This window comes from Carex rostrata, chromosome 4 (assembly GCF_964058835.1).
Source record: "Carex rostrata chromosome 4, lpCarRost1.2, whole genome shotgun sequence".
NCBI lineage: Eukaryota > Viridiplantae > Streptophyta > Magnoliopsida > Poales > Cyperaceae > Carex > Carex rostrata.
The window spans coordinates 7,502,603-7,518,551 of record NC_135921.1 but is presented as its reverse complement, the minus strand read 5'-3'; the positions used below and the strand labels follow the sequence as shown (position 1 = coordinate 7,518,551).

Below are 15,949 nucleotides of genomic sequence, written 5' to 3'. Positions count from 1 at the left end.
ATTTTAAAAATAACCCTACATTGAATTTTTTTTTTTTAAAATGCCTCAACCGTTAGGCTCACGGGCGGCCCAAAACACAAGCGGACCGCCCGTCCCACGGGCGGGTCACAGCATTAGCAGTTCACTGTTCACTATTTTTTTTATTTTTGGAAATTTTAGTATTTTGATTTAAATAATTTTGTGAAAAAAAAGTTTTCTTATTTAGAGTGTATGCCAAAAAATTAAAATATTTGATATATTTACGAAGTGATGTCGTAAACAAAGTTGGTTGATGTCTCGCAAAATAAGCAATCTTCAATGATAGGCAAAAAATTATGTGAATCCATTAGAAATTAAAAAAAAATTCGTTTTTAATAAAGAAATTATAAATATTAATATGACAATGAGAGAGTACAAATATCTTTATTTTTATGTCTTTATTATGTATTTATTATTAAATTTAAAACTTAAATATTAAAATGAAACCGTTAGATCTTATCAATTTTCTCTATGTTTGTATAAAATATTTTGATATTTCAACTTTGTTTTAATTGAATCAGAAATTTACAGAAATACACTGATATATTGTAACTTTTTTTTGATTGGATTTTGTTTACTATTTTTGTTAGATAGGTATAAAATCATTGTTATAAGATGGTTCTAGACCATTCAAGCAAGTGATTTAGTACCTATCTAAAAAAAAGTAAAAAAGTTTCAAATAATATAAAATTGGATCTCCAACCACATTTTCATATTGATATAATGTTGAGCGATTCAAATCAATTATTCAGACTTTGGAAATGGAAATAAATATGCAGAGTATGAGTAGAGTACAAAACCAACAATAGTGCTCTATGGATATAATATCAGAATAGATATGCTCTTTTCAAATTACTTTGTTTTCATCGGTTAAAAATGAACAAGGTCAACCGAAATTAAAGAATGCTTATAAATTCTGTGGCATCCAAAATTCAACATAAATGGATGTTCATGAGAGTATTTGAAAGATCTCTACAACCTCCTCCAGAAAAAAGAAAAAAAAATCCCCAGAAGAAATTCACCGAGTACGCAAAGATTCATAAAAATAACACTCTCATGCCTGTTAGGGTTCCTATGGTTGGATTCATAAAAATAACAAAATTTACCGAGTACGCAAGGATCACCAGAAGAAAAGAAACAAAAGCACTAGCTAGCTCAGTATGATCAATAGATGTAATTTCTACTATTACGTTACATTCTCTTCAGATTCTTCAGCTACATTTTCAGATTGTTCATCAAATGTTTCGCTCGTTTCTACACTATCTTCTGATTCTTTGGCTACATTTCCGGCTTCATTTTCGGATTGTTTATCACCTCTTTCACTCATTTTTAGACGAATAGGCATCTCCATAAGCTCCTGTATTGAGGCAAAATGCATTATCCACACAGAACACAAAGAAAATATCACTAACTAAAATTGAAAATTATGCAAGCAGAACTAAGTACTCAAAATCTAAAAAGTATCTATCAATTAAAATTAATCTATTAATTAAGCTCCAAGCTACATAGGCATACAATTAGCCCTCAATTGTGCAATTAATCGACATTACAACTTGCCCCTCAATAGTACAAGTAGGCAAAACTTTCTCTTACATATCATTTTGAACTTCAAACAAGGGTTGCAAAAAGACATTTATTAGTTAAGACGGTAAACAAATCCTATAATTATAATATTCTGAATTGTAAAAATACATGGCTAGTTCTAAAGCCACATATCAGGAAAAAAAGAAGTAACATTATGAAAGTAAAATAAATATTTGTAACTTAAAGACACATGTTAGTGAACAAAATTAAATATACTAAGAACCAAAATATATGTATATGTATATGTATATGTATATATGTATATATGTATATGTGTATATGTTGATATGTAGATATGTATATGTATATGTATATATGTACATATGTATATATTATACATATATTATAAAAATCAGAATAAAGGCCAAGTCCTTCATTAGTGTTATATTTAGACTTGTGATATAAAATAAAAAAAATCAAATCAAATCAAATCAAAGTTCACAAAAAATATAAAATCAAAGTTCACCAAAAAGATAAAAATAAAAAAAATCAAAGTTATAAAGATTTACGACATCACTTCGTAAATATATCAAATATTTTATTTTTTTGGCATACACTCTAAATAAGAAAACTTGTTTTTCACAAAATTATTTAAATCAAAATACTAAGATCTCTAAATTAAAAAAAAATAGTGAACAGTGAACCGTCCGTCCCACGGGCGGTCTGCTAGTGCTGTGACCCGCCCGTGGGACGGGCGGTCCGCTTGTGTTTTGGGCCGCCCGTGGGCCTGGAAGTTGGAGCATTTTTAAAAAAAAATTCAATGTAGGGTTATTTTTAAAATTAAGTTTTTTTTAAGGATATTAATAAAAATGGCCACGAAACATGTATATTTTCCTTTTTATGGCAAGAATGAGGCCCAATAATGGAAAATAGGAAAATCCTCACCCATAAAATCTTTATCCTTTATATATATATATTGAGGAGGGATCAAGTTACAACACTTGAAAGTTACAACAAAGTTACAACATCATTTTTTTTCATTTTCAAAGTCCAAATCGTCGATCCAAACCGTTAGATATTCAATCTATATTAAAATGTTCTTGCAGACCAAATTTTACATTTTTTGAAATTTTTTTGCTATTTATTAAGATGGATACAAAATCGCTGTTTTTATTAAAATTCTGCACCATTAAAAACAGCAATTTTGTACCCATCTTAATAAATAGCAAAAAAATTTCAAAAAATGTAAAATTTGGTCTGGAAGCACATTTTAATATAGATTGAATATCTAACGGTTTGGATCGACGATTTGGACTTTGAAAATGAAAAAAAATGATGTTGTAACTTTGTTGTAACTTTCAAGTGTTGTAACTTGATCCCTCCTCATATATATTTTCCTTTTCATGACTAAGAAGTAAGAACAGTTGGTAATTAAGCTTGCGAGATTTGCAAAGATTTGGCTCCGCATTATGTACGGATATGGAAGAATCTTTCTTTTTTTCGTGAATTAAAAATTAAATAACAGTTGGTGCTCTTTACGATGGTGTTGTGGTAGTTAAAAAATAAATATTGTTAGCTAGTTGTCATACACTAAATGACTGAAACTGCCTCTTTCAAGTTTTAATACAAATAAATCTGAGGTGTTGTTCTTTTAAACTGAGAATGAATATTTCTTTCCTTAGTTACGTACAACTGTTTTTCTTCACATAACCTATTGCTGATGAGGACAACAGTTGTACGCTACTACCAATTTTCTAAGTTATACATATAAAACAAATAACTGTCAAATTAGTGACGTATAGTTAGTATCAAATATAAATATGGTATAATTAGTTTCATAACAAGGCGTACAGTTGCAAATTTAAATAAAGCACCATAATACATAATCATTTAATTTATTTTTCTAGCCAATTTAACCATATTCTCAAGCACAAATACAATATCTTTTTTGGAACCTTTATGAAATTGTCAAAAGTACGTCACGGCAAACAGGATTAGAAATCAAAAGACGAGTAAGGACAAGCAGTAAACGAATAAAGAAAAGAAAAATCTTTCCTCTTGTCAAATGCTGTTAAGTCTTTCCTCTTGCGATATTAATTTCGAAAGAAATAGCTCAAATAAAAAAATGACATAAACAATTAGCAAATTAAACATGAACTGTTGTCTTGCAAATCGTGTTGGTGGTACTGTCGAACAACGAGACCCCGACATTACATAACACATCCACAGTGGCATGTAATTTAAACACATTTAGAATTATGACCTTTCCTGTAGTCTTTGTTTCTGAGGTAAATGGAAGCAAACCCAATGCCATGTCAGTCAAAAACGACCCACTTCTCATCATTGTTGCCACGTCAATATCCACTGTTGTGTTGAGTGTGCTGGTGGACCGAGCAGATACAACACGCGGATCTACTGATGCTTCTCCAACCAGTGTTTCGTGGTAATAGATCGTTGTATTTGTTCTCTTGATCTTGAATGCTGCGTAATTTTTGTTTTTGACAGTAACGTCAACAACTAAAGTGATGTTCAAGGAGACTGGGAGTAGGGTGAAGTTGAGGCGGTCTAGGCTTACCGGCACAGAATTTATTTCGGGTGATTTTGGTTTGAACATGACGAAGTATAGAACGACCACTATTATTATTAGGATGATGATTAAAATTAGTAAGATGGAGCAAGATATCAGAAGACATTTTTTTCTTTCCTTCGACATCCACGGCATCTTTTATAATCAAAACACCGATCGTATAGTAGGGTGTGTTTTCAGTGGTGATCACACCACTTTATGAAACATTGAACAGAGGAGAGAATTTGAGATTTACAAGATAGAGGTTGTTGTGTTCCGGTTGAGACTTGATAAAGGGGGTGGGGGTTGTGAGCGGGGAATTGAAGATGCATCGAAGGTTAATTAGGTTGGTTATATATATAGTCATTATAATGTCAATTAGAGCTTTGATTAAAGGATTTCTGATGAGAATGTGAGGGGATTAATTGAGGAAAAATAATAAGTTGTAGCTAGGTGGGAGAAGTGAATTTCGTAACAAATATACTTTATGTTTGCATTAATTAGGGGGTATGTATGTTTGTTCCTTTACTCATCCACTCCCAACAACCTTCTAATTAAATATCATTCCTTAATTAATGCATTCACAACTGATCAATGCGTATATTCTCTCTCGAAATCAAAATGGTGTCAATCTGTATCTGAATTAATTGCAATTTGCAAGTATATACTCTCTCTCTCTCTCTCTCTCTCTCTCTGAGACATATGTATTAGTTTAGTATAACAAACAAGCCATGAATTAATTTAATTTAATTGGATTAGTTCCATTGAATGTTTAATACTGAGACAGTACTACTAATTGGTTAACAATATTTCATTGTATAAAATACAAAAAATTGTATTAACAATATAATGGACCCCGGCAGAATTAATGGAAACATGTTGGAATGGTATGAGGATGATTGTGTCGACTACTTGCGTAAAGCGATGCATCATGCTCGTGGGGATCAAAAGAAATTTCTTTTCCTGCCATACCACCAAAGGTAGGTTACTTGTAACCCTTAATTGTTTATATTTTCAGTTAAACAATTACACAATGAACCATAGCAAACACTTGTGTCACCATTACATGCTGGAATATATATGTCACTAATTTTATGCTAAAGTACTACAATTCTTCTCCCCCCACAGCTCCCACTGGTGTTTGTTGGTGATTATGCCACTTGAAAATACGATTTATGTCATGGATTCAAGGCGGCCCGACAAATCCATCACCACTCAGCAGTCCAAAAGAGTCATGACTGTTATAATTAAGTAAGTTATCTAAATATCACTTGGTTTGATTTTTTTTTTATAATTGTGGAATTGCTAATTACAGTCACTCAATTTTGTAAGGGCTTTTCGGCAATATCTTAAAGAGGGTGGAGTGCAGAGCACGGGTAAGAGCAGAAATAAAATGAATGGGCTCTGGAAGGAGGTGAGCACACTATAATTTTATAATTTCATATTTTTGGGTTCAAAAATTTATTGTCATTCTGACATAGGCTGCTGAATGTAAATATCAGTGCCCGCAACAGATTGGCGGTTGGGAATGCGGTTATTACACGATGATTTTTATGTTTCACTTTGTTGAGAGCACACAATTCAAATGGCCAGCATATCCGGTATGTAATTCATATGTTTTGCCTTGACTTGTCCATACAATTAATATTGATTTCCTCTAAACTTGTTTTATTAGTTGCATTGTTGTAATTGCAATAATTTATTTCTATAAAGCAAAACAGAGATGTAGTTGCCATATTTTTGTAACTTGCATGTTTCGAATTTTTTGTAGTATTCACCAGAGTCAAAGAGTTACTCCAAGGAGCAGTTAGATCAGTTTAGATGTATGTGGGCAGATTTTTTTATAAAACAATTTTGTAAACCAGAATATGGATTTGTATGATCTTTGTATAATTCAGTGTACATGAATTTTGTATTAATTTTTGATATAATTTGGAAATTTCGAAAATTTAGGGGTTTTGGTATTCTTATTTTGGAAATTCTCTGTTCTGAAATTGATCTGATTTTAAATGGCTGGCAAAACTGGAGGCTAGCCAAAAAAAAGCAAATTTTTTAAAAAAAACAGTAGTTCAATTATACACGGACATTTTAAAATTTATCCGTGTAGAAAGGTTTTTCCAAATTAAAAAAATAAAGAAGAAAATTAATACATAAAATTATATATTAAAAAAATATTAAAAAATAAGAGAGCTACACGGATATTTAATTATACATCCGTGCAGAAAGATCATTCAATATTAAAAAAATATTAAAAAATAAGAGAGCTACACGGATATTTAATTATACATCCGTGTAGAAAGGTGTTTCCACATTAAAAAAATAAAGAAGAAAATTAATACATAAAATTATATATTAAAAAAATATTAAAAAATAAGAGAGCTACACGGATATTTAATTATACATCCGTGTAGAAAGGTCATTCAATATTAAAAAATATTAAAAAATAAGAGAGGTACACGAATATTTAATTATACATCCGTGTAGAAAGGTGTTTCCACAATAAAAAAATAAAGAAGAAAATTAATACATAAAATTATATATTAAAAAATAAGAGAGCTACACGGATATTTATTTATACATCCGTGTAGAAAGATATTTCAATATTAAACAAAATTAAAAAATAAGAGAGCTACACGGATATTTAGATAAATAACCGTGTAGAAATCTAATTGTACACGGTTTTTTATCTAATAATCCGTGAAGCTCGGTTATGGAGAGCGCCAATGTCAAGTATTTGTAAACGGCTGTGTATGTAATAATCCGTGTAGCTATTCAGTAATTGTACGCGGTAAAAATCCGTGTGTATATATACAAGGATTTCTAAACCGTGACAGCCCAGGCGGCGGGAAATCCGTGTAGCTCGCTTGTTTATGTCCGTGTATAATCACTTATTCTGTAGTAGTGATTCATTAAAAATTAAAATATAATTATCTTAATTAATTGGAAGCTGATATGAGAACCCGCCCTACAGTACCCGCACCTAAACTGCCATAACTGTTTGTGGGGACCAAACTGCCATAACTGCACTTCAGATCTGTAACTTTTTTTTAATATTAATAGTCAAATTTTGAAGTATGTAGTCCAGAGAACACAAGTATTTATATCTATATAGTAAACAATGTAAATGATAAATTAATTATTTTTAAATAATTGTACCCGCACTTTTTTTTGAAATTTATGATGTCGTACCTGCACCTAAACTGCCATAATTACTTGTGGGGACCGCAACTGTTCCAGATCTGTAACTTTATTTTTAAATATTAATAGTCAAATCTTGAAGTATATAGTTCAAAGAACACAAGTATTTATATCTATATAGTAAACAATGTAAATGATAAATTAATTATTTTTAAATAATCGTACCCGCACCTTTTTTTGAAATTTATGACGTCGTACCCGCACATAAACTGCCATAATTGCTTGTGGGGACTGCAATCGTTCCAGATCTATAACTTTTTTTTTAATATTAATATATAGTCAAATCTTGAAGTATATAGTTCAAAGAACACAAGTATTTATATCTATATAGTAAACAATGTTATAATTTTTACATAACTGCTTGTGGGGACCTAAACTGCCATAATGTTGTAATTAGATCCATCATCTTTTTACATATGACACTGAAAGTATTAATATCTAACTATTGAAAATATTTATTTTTATGAGGTCAACTATTTTTGTTAGAGAAATATTGACGCGGAATTAGTGCCGAGGCTTTGAAAGGGTGCTGCTGGAATTTTAGAATAATATATTTTAAGAATAATAATTAGTGGGGACCATAATACATTATTCCTCTAAATGCGGGTATTGTAGCGCAGGTACAGAAATGATTATTCTAATTAATTATATCACTAGTTCAATTCAATTTAGTTAGTTGCATATATTTGGCACTAGAGTATTTGTCAGTTAATATTTACTGCACATTCTTGCAGTTACATCAAAATATAAACGCAGTCCAAGCAACAGTTGAACAAAATAAATTCAAGCAAAGTTAAAAACCAAAAATTACTATATATATACATAGATAAAATGGATCAAATGTAGTACATATGCTGTACTTACAATAAATATTAGAACACCATAAATGTTGATTTCAGAAACCTTCAAACCTAGCTACTAACTAATTTATAAAACAAGCATGCACGTTGGAACCAATCAAATTACAACATGTCGACAATCCACATCAGAGCCAATCAATATCTTGATGAAATAAACTAAATATGGAGATCAAATAAACCAAAAAATGAGCAATAACGTAAAATTAAAACAGATATATTGGGCAAGGGCTTTAAAATATTTTGACATCGCTTTCGCAAACAGCAGTCGTGGTTCTGTTTATAAGATTAACCGTGATATCACAAGTAGTCAGCACCGTCGCGTGAATTTTGATATTATTGAAGAGTGTAACCTTCCCTACCAGATAGGTTCTTGATGAAAGCGGGAGTCTCCCCGTAATCAACTCTGGTAACAATAATGGACTGTTTATCATGTTGGTTGCATTAATATACACCGTGTTGTGAAGTTTCTTGGTTGATCGCAATTTCACCATGCCTGCCGGCCAGGGTGACATCCCGGTCTCGATGCCATGGTAGAAGAATGTCATGTTGGTGCTTTCGTACTTGAAACCCGCATAATTTGGGTTTTTTATGCCGATGTTGACCCCCAAGATTACATTCAACATGACAGGGATTATGCTGTATGAGAGGTTTTCGAGGGTTGCGTTGCTAGCGTCAACATGAATGGGTCTTTTCTTGAATATATACAATGCGAAGAAGAGGAAAATGGAAATTAGAAGAACAACAATTATAAGTAGAATACAGGAAAATATCTTGAAGCATTTGCATTGTGTCTTGGGCTTCCTCTTAGGAGTAATTAGTTGTTCTTCATCTGTGTTTGTTGTTGTATTGAGTGGCAGTGGTGATTTTGGTGGTACTGCCTCTTCTTGTACCGGTGCTTCAGCCATCACTTTTTCTTGCAAGATTTTAATTTTAGTTGGGTACGTGTTCTTAAATCTCACTCTCTATTAGTTGTTTGTGTTGGGTGGTCTTTGGGTTTTGAAGTGGGAAAGGGGGACAAGAGGAGAGAGGATAGCTAGTGGTTGTATGATTTCTTTTTTCACAACTAAACTATATATATATATGTTGTATTATATAGGTGAATTTTGGGTACAAATTAAAAAAAAAAAAACTTGAAAAGGTCAAGAGGGAACAAGTAAAGATAGGCGTATGCTTGAGGGTTTTATATTTAGTCAACAATTTTATTTAACTGTATCATCATTTGCACGACCAAATACCAGCTTGTATGAGCACATCATAAACTGTATCATCATTTGCACGAACAAATACCAGCTTGGATGAGCACATCAAAAATTCTCTCAAACATCTTTTCTCGAGAATATTTTTATATAACGAAGCGTATGTTGATACATTATTTGATCCTAGAGAATAAAGAAAATGGTTGTGTATTTCAACCCTAATTTACACCTTACCCAGTCTAACCTGATCCAATAATGGCCCAACCCATGGCGCTCCGGACATGACATTTTTTTTCTTCTTATTTTGGTTGTTAACCTGTGAACTTAAACTTTTCGTCAGTCGTAATAATATATAGGGTAATTATAATTTTCCCCACCTATCCATCCTTCATTTCATCCCCCAACTAACTTTCTATTTTAACTATAACTATAACTACTATTTCTAACAACTTTTATTTCTTTCCTCTTTCTCCCTTTCTCTTCCACCTCAATTTTTCTCTTTCATCTCCATCTTCTTCTCCCATCTCCTTCTCCCACCTCCATCTTCTCCTCCCACCTCCTCCCACCTCCGCCTCCGCCTCCCTCTCCCACTTCTGCCTCTACCTCCCTCTCCCACCTCCGCATCCCACCTCCTCCTCCGCCTCCGTTTTTCCATTGATAAGCTTCCCTCCCTCTCCCACCTCCCACCCTCTCTCACATCGAAATGGTAAATACAATAAGCTCCCTCCCTCTTACACTTTCGCCTCGATTTTTTTCTTCTACGCCTGCTGCTCCCGCTCCAGCGAACGTTCTGCCGGAGATCATCCGTCACTCCATCCCAATCAAGTACGCCTCTGCCAGGAATGAATACTTCAACGTGTATGAATGAATACTTCATTGTGTATGAATGAATACTTCATTATGTATGAATGAATACTTCAATGTGTATGAATGAATATTTGATGTCTTAGATATGAATACTTCAATGTGTATAAATGAATACTTAATATCTTAGGTATGAATACTTGCGTGACAAGATATTAATACTTGTGCAACAGACAACTCGAAAGTATGTCATCATAGATCTCATTTGAAAGATAAAATTGTGTAGAAAACATTCGTGCTTTTAGATTTGCAAAATTCCTCACAGGTCGTCAGAAATATTGGTTAGATTGAATGGAGAAAAAAAAACCACATCTAAAAATGTGTAAAAGATGGATGAGTGATGTATCCAGTTTTTATATTTGCACTTTCACGACGAGGATGAATACTTTCTCGATAATGATGAATACTTGTACAACGGACAACTCGAAAGTATATCATCATGGATCTCATTTTAAAGATAAAATTATGTAAAAAACATTCGTGATTTTAGATTTGCAAAATTTCTCACCGATTGTCAGAAATATTGATTATATTGAACGAAGAAAAAAAATTCCACCTCTAGAAATGTGTCCAGTTTTTTTTTAAATACTTGATATATTAGGTATGAATACTTGATGTGTTATAGATGAATACTTGATGCATTATAGATGAATATTAGCGCGCGCCAGTTGTAAAATCTTTCAAATATTATGTGGTCCCCAAATAGTAAGTGGTCCCCGTAAATAGTTAGTAGTTATTGAAGTAGTTAATGACTGGGGGATGAAATGGGGGATTGTTATGGGGGGATAGCTAGGTACTCCCTAATATATATAGTTAAAAAAAAATGATCAAAATACACAACCAGAGTTCAAACATTAATGCCAAAATCAAAGCTTCGGAAACTGATTATATATATATAGAAAATAATAAATTTTAGATTCTAAGCTTCGGAAATATTGTTACCAAAGACATGTATATTCCCCACATTAATTACCGTAAGTTTATTTTTTCTTCATTTTTACTAACAAATAACAATAATGAACATTATGGAAAGTGAGAATAGAATATTCTTACGTCACTACTTCTATATGTATTAAGTTGCTTATATAAAGTGGTAACAAACAAAACAAAATAAATAATACAAACTGTTACGCACTAATTATTTAGTTTATGGGAAAATTGTGAGATTGCCACTCTATAACCTTGAATTTGGGAGATTGCCACTATAAACTTCAAAATTGGGAAATTGCCACTACAAAATCTGTTAAATTGTGAGATTGCCATTCATCTGTACTCTTATACGATTTTCCTTAAGAATTTATTGAAAAAGTATACGTATTTCTGTATATTCCTATTTTACCCTTCATACAACAATTAATTGGTTATTTGGCACCGGATGCCTCCAGTCCAGGTGATTCCTCTGATCAACACACGAAGAGGGCTTCCGTCCAGGCGACAACACGCAAAGAGGGCTTCCGTCCAGGCGATTCCTCCTCCCTAATCGCCACCGCCGCCTCCTCCTCCATCGCTGCCGCCTCCTCCTCCTCCTCCTCCTCCTCCTCCTCCTCCTCCTCCTCCTCCTCCTACCCAGCAGTAACCCTAATCGCCTCACTTTCAACCCAGCACCCGAGACAACCTGAAAATCTTGAAATTCTGCAACCCAGCACCCTAAGCTCAAGGAATCAGTCTCGCAGCTCACCATAAAAGGTATCAGGTCTATCTTCTTAGGGAAATTGGCAAATTAGAGGCCGTACCAGTCACAGCGGGATAATACACTGTGCCAAAGAGATTGGTACGGGCTAGAAGAGTTACTGGTATGAAAAAAAAAATCAAGTATAGGGTTTTAAATGGTGTGACTAGAGCCTTTTTCTCATACTGGTACCTCAACGGTGAAAACTCTATTTTGTTGTTTACATTCTATATTTTTATGTAGTGAAATAATCTCTACATAGTTATACTTTTGTGTTTTGAGGTATCTTCCGTGTTTAGTTTCAATTTTACATGGAGATCCATTTTTTTTAAATGTTGGTGTAATAAGTTGTGAAATTTGCTTAACAATAGTGCCGGAAGATAGTGTGAGATAGTTGGTACCAACGTACCGGTCCAACTGGATCAAAGTTAGTTTTGCATTAAGGTACAATTTTGTGGTTTAAACTATGTAATTTTTACTACACCATTAGCGTACCGAGCTATGCACTAGAAAGGAATACTCGACTCATACCAAAAAACCTTGTACAGACCTGACTTACCATGTTATTTTCTTCCAATTGTACACTTGACTTACTATGTTATTTTCTTATTGACAAACTTCAAGCATCAGCTTCTTTAGGTATGGAGTTAAGTTCGATAGTAAATTTTATTGCTAATAATGTTCATGAGTTGATTAATCGTAGCACTGACAAGGGGAATTCCAAGCAGGATAGTTCTGACAAGAGTAATGATGAGAGGGGAAGTTTTCACAAGGTTAATTATAAAAAAGTTCAAGAAATAATTCTAAAAAGAATCAGACTGAGTCTGTCAGCTGTCAGCAGAGCCTTGTGTTTTATCTGACTCCTCTTCTAGTTCTCATGCTGAAACATCACCAGTGGATGGAGATTGAGGTGATCGGAGAGTGAAGAGTGACATTGAGACTGGTTCGGTGCTTCTCCAGCAACTTGTCAAACCGGTGTCATGCTGACATTAGCTGCTCAAATTCTATGCTTAGCAGCGATGAAAGGGAGGCAATTGAATTGGCATTGCCCGAAAGTCGGGCAGAAGCTGTCGGGCCCTCAGAGGATTTTGCCAATGAAGATTCAAGTGCTCTTGAGGAGATGAATAAAGTGGATGAGGCTAGTTCAAGGCAACTCTGATGCAAGTATCAGCAATGATTTATATGATATGTGAAGTTGTAGATTTATCTAATTATTTATATATGATATGTAACCTAACGGTTTTATGCTTGTTGCAAGTATATCAAAAATGTTGATTATCAGAAGCAATTTATATAGTTATATCATTTTTTCTAATTGAGTGTGCATAAAGCAACGTGATTAATTTTTGAAATTTCGGACAATTAAAAGGAGCTTGAATTATGTTTTCTACAAGATATTTATGTTTTCTGTATGGACATTGGTACCAGACTTGAATTTTGTTGGATACTAGCCATGTCACTATAGGGAAATTAAAGACGTAAAGCTTAATTAAGCAGAAAAAAAGAAAGCAAGTTTACTACAAAGAAATGCTTATAATTCATTCATTCATTCATTCAAAATGAAACACAGTAGCATCTAGGCATACTTCCTTTCTTTCATACTACAAATTGAAACACAGTAGCTCTAGGCATACTTCCTTTCTTCCATACTACAAATTGAAACACAGTAGCATATTGAAACATAGTAGCATCTAGGCATATTTCCTAAATATTACAATCTTGCATACATGACCCCTAAATATTACAATCTGACCCTTGACAAATATTACAATCTTGCAAAATATTACAATTTGACCCCTGACAAATATTACAATCTTGCAAAACTCCCAAAAGCACTACTGCAAACAACAAAAATAAATAGAAAAGTGAAGTTATATTTGCATAAATTGATGTACTGTTAAAAGAGACCATCAAGCATAATAGATTTTGGCAACAAAACTGCTCATGATCTACTGTTAAAAGAGACCATCAAGCACAATAAATCATAATATTACAATATCTATATAAAAATTTAAAAATAAATAAATAAATAACTAAAAATAAATCATAATATTTTAGAATGCTCTATTAAGGGTATTACTGGCACTGTAACAGGCCTTGGTACCAACCTGTTTTGTTGTCTTCAAGTTAAATAATGCATTCTTCTCCCTTGCTGTATATGAGGCGAAATAAATTGTGTATGCTGTCAGGGAAGAAATCAAGGCATCAAGGTCATTGTTGTATATGAGGTGAAATCAACCCCTTCCTAAAAGACGCGAAATCAATTTCTTTAGCAGGAGGCGGAACATCAAGGAATCAAGGAATGCTTTTTTATTTTTGTTTTTGTTTTGCAACCCTTCGGAACATCAAGGAATCTAAAAAGATGCCTTTTGTTTTGAGAGTTGGTTTTGTTTTTTATTTCTTTAGCATGAGGCGAAATCAAGGCATTTACCAGGGTAAATATCAAGGAAGAAATGCTTAGTGCTGCTGAGTTGGTGCCGTACCCTTCATTGTTTAGGTCTCCAGTGGTATTCGCTCACCGGGAAGAAATGCGGAGGAGGTGGTATTCGCTCACCGAAGGGCTAGGGTTCTCCACGGAAGAGTCTCCTCGTTATGTTTTTAATTAAGGGTATTTTAGGTATTACTTTTTCTTTTCTTTTTTTTAAAGATTAATACAGTGACAATGACAATCTCACAATTTAACAGATTTTGTAGTGGCAATCTCCCAATTTTGAAGTTTATAGTGGCAATCTCCCAAATTCAAGGTTATAGAGTGGCAATCTCACAATTTTCCCTTAGTTTATTCATTCAGACGTGCTTGTTATTTCAATTTTGAAAAGTAGAATATATAGGGGTCCGCACCGTGAACAAAAAAGTCACTAATTCATTAAACGGCCGGATCAATTCCAGGATGTGATCGAACGTAGTTACAAATTAAAAAATATAAGAAACCATGCACTGATTGATTTCAAAACCTTAAACCTTTTTATTTATAAATCATGCACGTTGGGAACCAATAGAAAAATACAATCCGACAAGCACGTCACAAGCAAATAAGCAATCAAATCTTAATGCAAGAAAATTATTGTGAAGAGCAAATTAACCAAAAGCAAATAATACAAATAAAATAAAGTAAAATTAAGAGAAAGCATGCAGCAAAGTTCGAATTAGGATAATTTGACATCTCCCTTGCAATCAGCAGTAGTGGTACTGGTTTGTAAATTAACAGTGATATCACAAGAAGTCTGGACAGTGGCATGAATTTTGATAGTATTGAAGAGAACAACCTTCCCTTCCAACGACGTACTTGATGAAAGCGGGATTTTCCCCGCAATCAACTCCGGTAACAAAAATGGAGTGCTTATCATGACGGTTGTTTTCATATACACTGTGCTGTGGATGTTCTTGCTTGATTGTGCTTTCACCACGCCTGCTGGTAAGGGTGATATCCCAGCCTCAATGCCATGGTAGAAGATCTTTGTATCGGCGCTTTCATAGTTGAAACCGGCATAATTTGGGTTTTTGATACCAATGTTGACCCCAATGACTAAATCCAATGTTATAGGGGTTATGCTGTTTGACAGTTTTTCGAGGGTTGCGTTGTTGGTGGTGACTTGAACCGCTCTTTTCTTGAATAGATATAGTGCGAGAAACAGTAATAGTACCGTGATTAGAACAGTAATAGTGCCGACAATAATGAAGCAAGTTAATTTGTTGAGCTTCCTCTTAGGAGTAGTCGGAGTAGCAGTAGTAGGAGAAGGTTGCGTTGTTTTTGTCGATGCATATAGTGGCAATGGTGGTGATTGTGGAGGTGCTGATGCATGTACATTTAAATTATATGGTGATTCTGGCTTATCTTGAATTAGCATGGCTTAGTAATGGTGTTTTGAGGGGCGGAGGGAGAAGGGATTATATATAGATATGTAGACTCGTATATATATTTCACAACTTATTTATGTTGTATAAATAATTATTTTTTAAGGTAATTAATTAATAAATGTGTTTTGTACAAAAGGTGAATTTGGGTTGACTGAAAGGTGGAATGGTCAAAGGACAATGGAAACTATGCTTGAGC

The 15,949-nt window shown here is 33.4% G+C and overlaps 4 protein-coding genes across 4 annotated transcripts; 1 reads left to right on the top strand and 3 right to left on the bottom strand.

The window, feature by feature from the left end:
* Positions 1–1,204: 1,204 nt before the first annotated feature.
* Positions 1,205–4,284, bottom strand: LOC144553223 (uncharacterized). The gene is made up of 2 exons (XM_078301322.1): positions 3,695–4,284; positions 1,205–1,375 (listed from the first exon to the last, which is right to left on the bottom strand). Exons 1-2 carry the CDS (start codon positions 4,262–4,264, stop codon positions 1,205–1,207), a joined length of 741 nt encoding a protein of 246 aa, XP_078157448.1. The 5' UTR covers positions 4,265–4,284.
* A 673-nt stretch (positions 4,285–4,957) lies between these two features.
* LOC144553222 (uncharacterized) lies at positions 4,958–8,078 on the top strand. The gene is made up of 6 exons (XM_078301320.1): positions 4,958–5,088; positions 5,237–5,359; positions 5,441–5,522; positions 5,611–5,709; positions 5,880–5,931; positions 8,041–8,078. Exons 1-6 carry the CDS (start codon positions 4,958–4,960, stop codon positions 8,076–8,078), a joined length of 525 nt encoding a protein of 174 aa, XP_078157446.1.
* Positions 8,079–8,396: 318 nt separating this feature from the next.
* Positions 8,397–9,071, bottom strand: LOC144553221 (uncharacterized). Its single transcript, XM_078301319.1, has one exon. The coding sequence runs from the start codon at positions 9,069–9,071 to the stop codon at positions 8,397–8,399; it is 675 nt and encodes a 224-aa protein (XP_078157445.1).
* Positions 9,072–15,041: 5,970 nt separating this feature from the next.
* LOC144553220 (uncharacterized) lies at positions 15,042–15,743 on the bottom strand. Its single transcript, XM_078301318.1, has one exon. The coding sequence runs from the start codon at positions 15,741–15,743 to the stop codon at positions 15,042–15,044; it is 702 nt and encodes a 233-aa protein (XP_078157444.1).
* Between the last annotated feature and the right edge of the window lie 206 nt (positions 15,744–15,949).